We start from the raw sequence: 12,816 nt of genomic DNA on the forward strand, positions 1-12,816 counted from the left end.
GTGGGGTGTGTCAGTGTGTGACAGTGAGGGGGTGTGGGGTGTGTCAATGTGTGGTAGTGAGGTGTGTGGGGTGTGTCGGTGTGTCACAGTGAGGTGTGTGGGGTGTGTCAATGTGTCACAGTGAGGGGGTGTGAGGTGTGTCAATGTGTGAGAGTGAGGGGGTGTGGGGTGTGTCAGTGTGTCACAGTGAGTGTTGTGGGGTGTGTCAATGTGTCAGAGTGAGGGGGTGTGGGTTGTCTCGGTGTGTCACAGTGAGGGCGTGTGGGGTGTGTCAGTGTGTGACAGTGAGGGGGTGTGGGGTGTGTCAATGTGTGATAGTGAGGGGGTGTGGGGTGTGTCAGTGTGTCACAGTGAGGGGGTGTGGGGTGTGTCAGTGTGTGACAGTTAGGGGGTGTGGGGTGTGTCAGTGTGTGACATTGAGGGGGTGTGGGGTGTGACAGTATGTGACAGTGAGGGGGTGTGCGGTGTGTCAGTGTGTGACAGTGAGGTGTGTGGGTGTGTCAATGTGTGATAGTGAGGTGTGTGGGGTGTGTCAATGTGTGATGGTGAGGTGTGTGGGGTGTGTCAGTGTGTGACAGTGAGGTGTGTGGGGTGTGTCAATGTGTGATAGTGAGGGGTGTGGGGTGTGTCAATGTGACACAGTGAGGGTGTGTGGGGTGCGTCAGTGTGTGACAGTGAGGGGGTGTGGGGTGTGTCAGTGTGTGATAGTGAGGTGTGTGGGGTGTGTCAATGTGTGACAGTGAGGTGTGTGGGGTGTGTCGGTGTGTCACAGTGAGGGGTGTGGGGTGTGTCAATGTGTGATAATGAGGTGTGTGGGGTGTGTCAATGTGTGTTAGTGAGGGGTGTGGGGTGTGTCACTGTGTCACAGTGAGGGGTGTGGGGTGTCTCAGTGTGTTATACTGTAGGGTGTGTCAGTGTGTCACTATGAGGGGGTGGGGTGTGTCACTGTGTGACAGGGAGGGGTGTGGGGTGTGTCAGTGTGTAATAGTGAGGTGTGTGGGGTGTGTCAGCGTGTGACAGTGAGGTGTGTGGGGTGTGTCAGTGTGTCACAGTGAGGGGGTGTGGGGTGTGTCTGTGTGTGACAGTCAGGGGGTGTGGGGTGTGTCAATGTGTGACAGTGAGGGGGTGTGGGGTGTGTCAGTGTGTGACAGTTAGGGGGTGTGGGGTGTGTCAATGTGTGACAGTGAGGGTTTGTGGGGTGTGTCAATATGTGAAAGTGAGGTGTGTGGGGTGTGTCAATGTGTGTTAGTGAGGGGTGTGGGGTGTGTCAATGTGTCACAGTGAGGGGGTGTGGGGTGTGTCAGTGTGTGACAGTGAGGGGGTGTGGGGTGTGTCAATGTGTGATAGTGAGGTGTGTGGGGTGTGTCAATGTGTGACAGTGAGGTGTGTGGGGTGTGTCGGTGTGTCACAGTGAGGGGTGTGGGGTGTGTCAATGTGTGATAATGAGGTGTGTGGGGTGTGTCAGTGTGTCACAGTGAGGGGGTGTGGGGTGTGTCTGTGTGTGACAGTCAGGGGGTGTGGGGTGTGTCAATGTGTGACAGTGAGGGGGTGTGGGGTGTGTCAATGTGTGATAGTGAGGGGGTGTGGGGTGTGTCAATGTGTCACAGTGAGGGTGTGTGGGGTGCGTCAGTGTGTGACAGTGAGGGGGTGTGTCAATGTGTGATAGTGAGGTGTGTGGGGTGTGTCGGTGTGTCAATGTGAGGGGTGTGGGGTGTGGGGTGTGTCAATGTGTGATAATGAGGTGTGTGGGGTGTGTCAGTGTGTCACAGTGAGGGGGTGTGGGGTGTGTCAATGTGTGACAGTGAGGGGGTGTGGGGTTTGTCAATGTGTGATAGTGAGGGGTGTGGGGTGTGTCAATGTGTGATGGTGAGGTGTGTGGGTGTGTCAGTGTGTCACAGTGAGGGGGTGTGGGTTGTGTCAGTGTGTGATAGAGGGGTGTGTCCGTGGGAAGAAGGATCGGATGGTTTTTATGATGATGCCTCTCTGGTGGACTAGCCTGCCTCTTTGCAGTATTTCTAATGACCCTTGGACGCGGACGATGTGGGGCTGCTCCGTGTTTGAGCTCGGCACTTCGTGATCGGTGGAGCAGCAGCCATAATTGGAGAGCGGCTGGCTCACCTCTGATTGTCCCGTGGATCAGTCTGTCAGCCCGTTGCCTTCCCTTGTCACAACTTGGGGGAGTTGCGCTGGATGTCAGCATCTCAGAAGTCAGCGTGTTGCAATGTTTGCGTCAGACCCCTCCTCTCACAGATGACCTCATGTTGTGGGAACACCCTCTCTCAGCTGAGTTTGGAGGGGCTGGGGTTTCGCTGGCTGTCCCTGGGCTCGCCCATCAATCAGGAGCTGCAGTCTGAGCGCCGGGGCGCGGAGAGCGGCAGCAGCCATGAGACGCGCGCCCGCGGTCGCAGTGCCCCTGCCCTGCCTGATCAGTGTGTTGGTGCCCGCAGCCCTCGCCTTCAATCTGGACTCCCTCAACCCCACCGTGTTTCGCGGACCCCGGCACAGCTACTTCGGCTTCTCCGTGGAGTTCTTCAGCCCCCACCCTGAAACGTGAGTGGCTCTCGGCAACTTGCGGGTAGTTTTGAGCAAACTAGTGAAAAGTTTCTGGGACGTTTTAAATGGAAAGGGGACGTTTTGTAAACTCTGAACAAGGGTGAAGGTAGGGGAATCTTCCAAAGGCGAGGGGGAAGGAGGCGAGGGGGAAGGAGGAGAGGGGGAAGGAGGAGAGGGGGAAGGAGGAGAGGGACGGAGGGGAGAGCGAGCTGTCCCATTTCCTTATGCCGGTAGGATTCGGAGGATTCTGCTATTAGTCGTTGTAACGGTGTATGTGGCGGGGGTGTGACTGGGCACCCGGAGATGGTGGATTAGGAGCGCCGTCTGTGGTGGGTTTAGCTGGGGAATGGGGAGGGGACTAAACCCGGGACCCCAGGAGCCGCGCCGTTGCTGTCCCGGGGCGGAAGCTCGGTGTGTGACCCCTATCGTAGGCGGGTTCCCATCTCCCCGTTCTTGTTTACACACGATTTGCATTTTGCATTACCTGTCCCAACTTTCTCTCCGGGACAGAAAACCATTCGCCTCCCCTCCTCCCCGCCCCCACCCGTACGACACAACCAACACCCCAGCACAGGAGGTGTGAGACCCTCCACCCTAGGCCTGTCCCGAGTAGAACTAGGTCTCTGCCCCCCACCTATGTGCTACACCCACATCCGCGACACCCCTCCTTCCCACCCACACACCCTGATCCCAGCCACGTCCCCGCCCCCACTCACACACCCCCCTCCAGGGCCCGTCACACTGAACCATCAGGCAGTGCCCTGCAAGAAAAGCTCCAGTACGGGACACCCTCCGGGAAATGCAACTGATTTTCCTCGGGCAATTTCCTTCTCCCGCCTTCCCTGAACCAATAAGCAACAGGCAGTCGGTTCCCCATGGTGCTGCCCTGCTGGGGCTCTCCTTGCTAGCCTCAGTGCCCGAGCAAGTCATCAGTCAAATCCCCCGGGATATCCTCTCATGTGCTAAATGATGCTCATTTTCCCAATTGCTTGTAATGGCTCTCGTACTCGCCTGTTTCTGCACCGACTGCAGATCCCGGGAGGAGGGTCTTTCATTAACCTCTCATTGGACAGTGGGGAAGGGATGGGCAGTTGGAGCCAGAGAGTTAATAATGCAGCCAGTGTCAATGTCCAGTTAGATGGCAGTGCCTACCCAGAGGCTGGCATGATTAGCAGAGACTCGCGTTGGTATGCCATTGAGCCCAACCTCACCCTCGCCATAGACACAGCTTCAGAACATGTTAAACTTGCAAAGACTGCATGAGAGAGGGGAGGACGTTGGACTGAGTGCCAAGTGGTGACATGACTTCAGCAGAAGTAATGCAAACACTAGTGTTCAGCTGCAGCCAAGTACTCCAGATGTTGTGTGATTTCCTCAGTGCTTACACTCGATCCCCAGGGCCTGTCAAACATGTGTGTGGCTGGTCTGACGTAACGCTGCAGGATTTCCACTCACTCCACACGCTGTCTGCCAGAGAGACCAGGGGGTGCTTTCCTTCAGAACAGTCTGCCTTTGGCGCTGTGTTCCTCCCTCTCAAATTGCCTTTCGGGGAGCAAGTGCTGAGTCAGCAGCCTGTGGGTATTGGAGTCGCTTTGAACCACTGCTTCTGTCACAAAACACACTCAGGACCCTGGGGTCAGTCTTGGCCAGGGAGCAGAGGCTGGGCATGTAATGATGTACCGGGACGCATTTGATCAGCACGCTGTTGAAGAATTGGACCTATTCTGGGCCTGTACATGGCCCATCCAAGCCATGCAAACTAGGAGCGGAGGAAAAGGATGAGATTTGCCCACAGCTCAGCAGGACAGCACTGCAGCTTCCAGTTCACAAGTGTCGCCACAAACCATTCCCAGCAGCTGCTGTCGCTGCCCCATATCCGCTTCCTGCAGCACCACAAACTTGCCATTGCAAGGCAGAGAGTAATGTAACATGGACAGCCAGCAGACCGGGAATGGTGAGATGCCAGTGGGCATCAGCATTATTGGCTATAAGCAGCACCAACGTGCCTGCCACATCTCTGACAATGCACTGGGGTACTCAAGGGAGCAGTGCCATACCAACACAGCAAAAACAGCATAGGTAATGAGAACACCGGGGTACGGTACTGGAGGGGACGGGTCCGTCACTGTATAACACTGGGGTACGGTACCGGTGGGGACGGGTCTGTCACTGTACAACACCGGGGTACGTTACCGGTGGGGACCGGTCTGTCACTGTGTAACACCAGGGTACGGTACCGGTGGGGACGGGTCTGTCACTGTGTAACACCGGGGTACGGTACCGGTGGGGACGGGTCTGTCACTGTATAACACCGGGGTACGGTACCGGTGGGGACGGGTCTGTCACTGTGTAACACTGGGGTACGGTACCGGTGGGGACGGGTCTGTCACTGTGTAACACCGGGGTACGGTACCGGTGGGGACTGGTCCGTCACTGTGTAACACTGGGGTACGGTACCGGTGGGGACGGGTCTGTCACTGTGTAACACTAGGGTACAGTACCGGTGGGGACGAGTCTGTCACTGTATAACACTGGGGTACGGTACCGGTGGGGACGGGTCTAGCATTGGCTGGTTGTCAGAAAATAGAGGAGGAATAAAGGGTTCCTATTCTGGCTGGCTGCCAGCTACCAGTGGAGTTCCACAGGGGTCGCTGTTGGGATCACTGCTTTTTACGATGTATGTCAGTGATTTGGACTAATTGATTAATGGATTTGTGGCTAAATTTGCAGATGAATTAAAGACAAGTGGAGGAGCGGGTAGTGTTGAGGAAATAGGGAGACTTAGATAGTTTAGGGGGATGGGCAAAGAAGTGGCAAATGAAATACAATGTTGGAAAGTGTATGGTCATGTATTTTGGCGTAAGAAATAAATGGGCACATTATTATTTAGATGGGAAGAGAATTCAAAATGTAGAGATGCAAAGGGACTTGGGAGTCCTTGTGCAGGATTCCCTAAAGGTTAACCTGCAGACTGAGTCAGTGGTGAAGAAGGCAAATGCAATGTTGGCATTCATTTCTAGAGGTATAGAATATAAGAGCCGGGATGTGATGTCGAGGCTCTATAAGGCACTCATGAGACCACACTTGGAGTATTGTGTGCAGTTTTGAGCTCCTTATTTTAGAAAGGATATACTGACATTGGAGAGGGTTCAGAGAAGATTCACGAGAATGATCCCAGGAATGAAAGGGTTACTGTATGAGGAACGTCTGGAAGTTCTTGGGCTGTATTCCCTGGAGTTCAGGAGACTGGGGGGCAGGATCTCATAGAAACATTCCGAATATTAAAAGGCCTGAACAGATTAGGTATGGCAAAGTTATTTCCCATGGTAGGCGAGTGTAGGACAAGAGGGCACAACTTCAGGATTGAAGGATGTCCATTTAGAACAGAGATGCGGAGAAATTCCTTTATTCAGAGGGTGGTAAATCTGTGGAATTTGTTGCCATGAGCGGCTGTGGAGGCCAAGTCATTGGGTGCATTTAAGGCAGAGATAGATAGGATCTTGATTAGCCAGGGCATCAAAGGGTATGGGGAGAAGGCAGGGGAGTGGGGATGACTGGAAGAATTGGATCAGCACATGATTGAATGGCGGAGTAGACTCGATGGACTGAATGGCCTGCTTCTGCTCCTATATCTGATGGTACCGGTGGGGACCGGTGTATCAGTCTATATCACTGGGGTACAGTACCGGTGGGGACGGGTCTGTCATTGTACAATACCGGAGTGTGGTACCGGTGGGGACCGGTCTGTCACTGTACAACACCGGGGTACGGTACCGGTGGGGACGGGGACGGGTCTGTCACTGTACAGCACTGGGGTACAGTACCGGTGGGGGGGGGGGAACTGGTCTGTCAGTGTATGACACCGGGGTACAGTACTGGTGGGGATGGGTCTGTCACTGTATAGCACTGGGGTACAGTACCAGGGGGGACTGGTCTGTCACTGTGTAACACCAGGGTACGGTACCGGTGGGGACGGGTCTGTCACTGTGTAACACCGGGGTACAGTACCGGTGGGGACGGGTCTGTCACCGTATAACACTGGGGTACGGTACCGGGGGGACGGGTCCATTGCTGTGTAACACCGGGGTACGGTACCGGTGGGGACGGGTCCGTCACTGTGTAACACCGGGGTACGGTACCGGTGGGACCGGGTCCGTCACTGTGTAACACCGGGGTACGTTACCGGTGGGGACGGGTCCGTCGCTGTGTAACACCGGGGTACGGTACCGGTGGGGACGGGTCTGTCACTGTGTAACACCGGGGTACGGTACCGGGGGGACGGGTCCATTGCTGTGTAACACCGGGGTACGGTACCGGTGGGGACGGGTCTGTCACTGTGTAACACCGGGACACCGTACCAGTGGGGACGGGTCCGTCGCTGTGTAACACCGGGGTACGGTACCGGTGGGGACGGGTCCGTCACTGTGTAACACTGGGGTACGGTACCGGTGGGGACGGGTCCGTCACTGTGTAACACCGGGGTACGTTACCGGTGGGGACGGGTCCGTCGCTGTGTAACACCGGGGTACGGTACCGGTGGGGACGGGTCTGTCACTGTGTAACACCGGGGTACGGTACCGGGGGGACGGGTCCATTGCTGTGTAACACCGGGGTACGGTACCGGTGGGGACGGGTCTGTCACTGTGTAACACCGGGACACCGTACCAGTGGGGACGGGTCCGTCGCTGTGTAACACCGGGGTACGGTACCGGTGGGGACGGGTCTGTCACTGTGTAACACCGGGGTACGGTACCGGTGGGGACGGGTCTGTCACTGTGTAACACCGGGGTACGGTACCGGTGGGGACGGGTCTGTCACTGTGTAACACCGGGGTACGGTACCGGTGGGGACCGGTCTGTCACTGTATAACACCGGGGTACAGTACCGGGGGGACGGGTCCGTTGCTGTGTAACACCGGGGTATGGTACCGGTGGGGACGGGTCTGTCACTGTGTAACACCGGGGTACGGTACCGGTGGGGACGGGTCTGTCACTATCACACCGGGGTACGGTACCGGTGGGGACGGGTCTGTCACTGTGTAACACCGGGGTACGGTACCGGTGGGGATGGGTCTGTCACTGTGTAACGCCGGGGTACGGTACCGGTGGGGACGGGTCTGTCACTATCACACCGGGGTACGGTACCGGTGGGGACGGGTCTGTCACTGTGTAACACCGGGGTACAGTACCGGGAGGGACTGGCCTGTCACTGTGTAACACCGGGGTACGGTACCGGTGGGGACGGGTCCGTTGCTGTGTAACACCGGGGTACGGTACCGGTGGGGACGGGTCTGTCACTGTGTAACACCGGGGTACAGTATCGGGAGGGACTGGTCTGTCACTGTATAACACCGGGGTACAGTACCGGTGGGGACGGGTCTGTCACTGTGTAACACCGGGGTATGGTACCGGTGGGGACGGGTCCGTTGCTGTGTAACACCGGGGTGTGGTACCGGTGGGGACGGGTCTGTCACTGTGTAACACCGGGGTACGGTACCGGTGGGGATGGGTCTGTCACTGTGTAATGCCGGGGTACGGTACCGGTGGGGACGGGTCTGTCACTATCACACCGGGGTACGGTACCGGTGGGGACGGGTCTGTCACTGTGTAACACCGGGGTACAGTACCGGGAGGGACTGGCCTGTCACTGTATAACACCGGGGTACAGTACCGGTGGGGACGGGTCCGTTGCTGTGCGACACCAGGGTACGGTACCGGTGGAGACGGGTCTGTCACTGTGTAACACCGGGGTACGGTACCAGTGGGGACGGGTCTATCACTGTGTAACACTGGGGTACGGTACCGGTGGGGACGGGTCTGTCACTGTGTAACACCGGGGCACGGTACTGGTGGGGACGGGTCCGTCACTGTATAACACTGGGGTATGGTACTGGTGGGGATGGGTCTGTCACTGTATGACACCGGGGCACGGTACCGGTGGGGACGGGTCTGTCACTGTGTAACACTGGGCGGTTCTGGTGGGGACAGGTCTGTCACTGTGTAACACCAGGGTACGGTACCAGTGGGGACGAGTCTGTCACTGTATAACACTGGGGTACAGTACCGGTGGGGACGGGTCTAGCATTGGCTGGTCGTCAGAAAATAGAGGGGAAATAAAGGGTTCCTATTCTGGCTGGCTGCCAGCTACCAGTGGAGTTCCACAGGGGTTGCTGTTGGGATCACTGCTTTTTACGATGTATGTCAGTGATTTGGACTAATTGATTAATGGATTTGTGGCTAAATTTGCAGATGAATTAAAGACAAGTGGAGGAGCGGGTAGTGTTGAGGAAATAGAAAGACTTAGATAGCTTAGGGGAGTGGGCAAAGAAGTGGCAAATGAAATACAATGTTGGAAAGTGTATGGTCATGTATTTTGGTGGAAGAAATAAACAGGCAGACTATTATTTAGATGGGGAGAGAATTCAAAATGCAGAGATGCAAAGGGACGTGGGAGTCTTTGTGCAGGATACCCTAAAGGTTAACCTCCAGGTTGAATCAGTGGTGAAGAAGGCAAATGCAATGTTGCCATTCATTTCTAGAGGTATAGAATGTAAGAGCAGGGATGTGATGTTGAGGCTCTGTAAGGCACTCATGAGACCACACTTGGAGTATTGTGTGCAGTTTTGGGCTCCTTATTTTCGAAAGGATATACTGACATTGGAGAGGGTTCAGAGAAGATTCACGAGAATGATTCCAGGAATGAAAGGGTTACTGTATGAGGAACGTCTGGAAGCTCTTGGGCTGTTTTCCCTGGAGTTCAGGAGACTGGGGGGCAGGATCTCATAGAAACATTCCGAATATTAAAAGACTTGAACAGATTAGGTATGGCAAAGTTATTTCCCATGGTAGGCGAGTGTAGGACAAGAGGGCACGACTTCAGGATTGAAGGATGTCCATTTAGAACAGAGACGGAGAAATTCCTTTAGTCAGAGGGTGGTAAACCTGTGGAATTTGTTGCCATGAGCGGCTGTGGAGGCCAAGTCATTGGGTGCATTTAAGGCAGAGATAGATAGGATCTTGATTAGCCAGGGCATCAAAGGGTATGGGGTGAAGGCAGGGGAGTGGGGATGACTGGAAGAATTGGATCAGCCCATGATTGAATGGCGGAGTGGACTCGATGGACCGAATGGCCTGCTTCTGCTCCTATATTTTATGGTACTGGTGGGGACCGGTGTATTAGTCTGTAACACTGGGGTAGAGTACTGGTGGGGATGGGTCTGTCACTGTACAACACCGGGGCACGGTACTGGTGGGGACGGGTCCGTCACTGTGTAACACCCCAGGGTACAGCACTGTTGGGGACTGGTCTGTCACTGTATCACACTGGTACAGTACCAGTAGGGAGGGGTCTGTCACTGTATAAGATCATAACACAGAGGAGCAGAATTTGGTCAATGGCCCATTGAGTGTGCTTCACCATTTAATCATGACTTCTCCTTTCTTTCCCCTCTGCCCCACTCCCTGGCCTTCTCCCCATACCCTTTGATGTCATGTCTAATCAAGAACCTATCAATCTCTGCCTTAAATACATCCAATGACCTGGCCTCCTCAGCTGCCTCTGGTAACAAATTCCACAAATTCACCATCTTCTGGCAAAAGAAGTTTCTCCACATCTCTGTTTCAACAATCGAAAGTTTTCAATGAGCTACCCCTCCTCATCCTTCTAAATTCCAGTGAGTACGGACCAAGAACCGTCAAACGTTCCTGATATGATAATCCTTTCATTCCCAGAATCATCCTTGTGAACCTCCTCTGAACCCTCTCCAATGCCAGCACATCTTTTCTAAGATGAGGAGTCCAAAACTGTTCACAATACTCAGGGTGAGGCCTCACCAGTGACTTATAAAGCCTCAGCATCACATCCCTGCTCTTGTATTCTAGATCTCTTGAAATGAATGCTAACATTGCATTTGCCTTCCTCACCACCAACTCTACCTGCAAGTTAACCTTTAGGGTGTTCTGCACAGGGACTACTAAGTCCCTCTGCATCTCAGATTTTTGGATTTTCTCCCAGATTGGAAAATAGTTTGCACATTTATTTCTACTACTAAAGTGCATGACCATGCATTTTCCAACAGTGTATTTCATTTGCCACTTTCTTGTCCATTCTCCTGATCTGTCAAGTTTGCAGCCTTCCTGTTTCCTCAACACTACATGCCCCGTCATCAATCTTCATATCATCTGCAAACTTGGTGACAAAGCCATCTATCCCATCATCTAAATCATTGATATACAGCATAAAAAGAAGTGGTTCCACTACATCCTCTTTATCTATCCTGCTTGTAATCTCCTCAAAGAATTCCAACAGGTTCGTCAGACAAGATTTTCCCTTAAGGAAACCATGCTGACTTTGTACTATCTTGTTCTGTGTCACCAGATACTCCATAACCTCATCCTTAACAATTGACTCCGACATCTTCCCAACCACTGAGGTCAGGCTAACTGCTCTATAATTTCCTTTCTGCTGCATTCCTCCTTTCTTCAAAGGTACATTTAATCTCAGAGAAATGTACACAATATACATCCTGAAATGCTTTTTTTTCGCAACCATTCATGAAAACAGAGGAGTGCCCCAAAGAATGAATGACAGTTAAATGTTAGAACCTCAAAGTCCCGTCCCCCCAGCTCCCCCCTCCAGTGCGTAAGCAGCAGGGAGCAACAATCCCCCCTCCCCCCACCAGCAAAAAGAAGTTTTGGCACCCCACTGAGCACTCAAGTGTGAGCAAAGCAACAGTAAAGATGCAGACTTGCAGTTACCCCAAAAGCTACTTGTTCACCCGGCATTCGACATACCACAGGCTCTCTCTCCCTAATAAGGGAGAAAGAGATGTCTCCATTTTCACAGCGAGCGGGGAGATATAACAAACAACATTGGAGATATAACTACAATGTTAGAAGTCTGTTGCATCGCTTTTTTCGAGCTCTGTGCCCAAAGAACCCGAGTCTCTGGGCACACAGCCGTAGATATTCCAACTCCCCCGACGACATATGGAACTCCTGCCGTGACACCGACCTTCAGTCCGCTTGTCTCCAGAACCCTGAGATCCTAGGTCTCCAAAGCCAAGCCGAACTCTTAGGCTGAGCCCTTGGTGTGCCAAACAAGAGTGGAGTGACATTTGCAATTTTCCAGTTCTCTGGCACCATGCCAGAGTCCAATGATTTTTGAAAGATCATTACTAGTGCCACCATAATCTCTACCACTACCTCTTTCAGAACCCTAGGGTGCAGTTCATTTGGTCTGGGTGACTTATGTACCTTTAGGTCTTTCAGCTTTTTGAGCACCTTCTCCCTTGTAGTAGTAACTGCACTCACTTCTCTTCCTTCACACCCTTCAACATCTGGCACACTGCTAGTGTCTTCCACAGTGAAGACTGATGCAAAATATTCATTTAATTCATCTGCCATCTCCCTGTACCCCATTATTATTTCTCTGGCCTCATTTTCTAGCGGTGCTATATCCACTCTCATCTCCTTTATTTTTTACATATTTGAAACAGATTTCACTATCCACTTTGATATTGTTTGCTAGCTTGCTTTCATATTTCATCTTATCTCTCCTAATGATTATTTCAGTTGCTCTCTGTAGGGTTTTAAAAGCTTCTCAGTCCTCTGTCTTCACACAATTTTTTCCTTTTACATTAGCTTTGACTTCCCTTGTCAGCCATGGGCATATTATTTTGCAATTTTGAGTACTACTTCATTTTTGGAATACACCTATCCTGCACCTTCCTCATTTTTCCCAGAAACTCACGCCATTGCTGCTCTGTTGTCATCCCTGCCGGCATCTCCTTCCAATTTACTTTGGCCAATTCCTCTCTCATACCGCTGTAATTTCCTTTCCTCTGCTGAAAAACTGCTACTTTACTTTCTCCTTATCAAATTTCAAGTTGAACCCAATCAAATTACGATCACTACATCCTAAGGGTTGTTTTACCTTAAGTTCCCTGATCACCTCCGGTTCATTACATAACACCCAATCCAGAGGCTCAACAACAAACTGCTCTAAAAAGCTATCTCTTAGGCATTCAACAAACTCACTCTTTTGAGATCCATTTCCAACCTGATTTTCCCAGTCGACCTGCATGTTGAAATCTCCCATGACTATCATAACATTGACCTTTTAAAATGTAGAACACAGAAATCTACAGCACATTACAGGCCCTTCGGCCCACAATGTATCCTGCTCTAGAAACTGCCTAGTTTCCCTACCACATAGCCCTCTATTTTTCTAAGCTCAATGCACATATCTAAGAGTCTTTTAAAA

The 12,816-nt window shown here is 52.6% G+C and overlaps 1 protein-coding gene across 2 annotated transcripts in view; it reads left to right on the forward strand.

The window, feature by feature from the left end:
- Positions 1 to 2,056: 2,056 nt before the first annotated feature.
- LOC140191747 (integrin alpha-5-like) overlaps positions 2,057 to 12,816 on the forward strand; it is a 137,380-nt gene continuing 126,620 nt past the window's right edge. The window contains exon 1 of one of the 2 annotated variants that reach the window (XR_011883905.1): positions 2,057 to 2,550. Coding sequence is in view for 1 of the 2 variants with exons in the window: in XM_072249450.1 (XP_072105551.1) it covers positions 2,384 to 2,550 (167 nt within the window). In the remaining variant the exon portion in view is untranslated. The remainder of the gene's footprint in view (positions 2,551 to 12,816) is intronic. The other variant, XM_072249450.1, reaches the window with a different exon arrangement.

The sequence above is a fragment of the Mobula birostris genome, chromosome X (genome assembly GCF_030028105.1).
Source record: "Mobula birostris isolate sMobBir1 chromosome X, sMobBir1.hap1, whole genome shotgun sequence".
In the NCBI taxonomy this organism is placed as follows: domain Eukaryota; kingdom Metazoa; phylum Chordata; class Chondrichthyes; order Myliobatiformes; family Myliobatidae; genus Mobula; species Mobula birostris.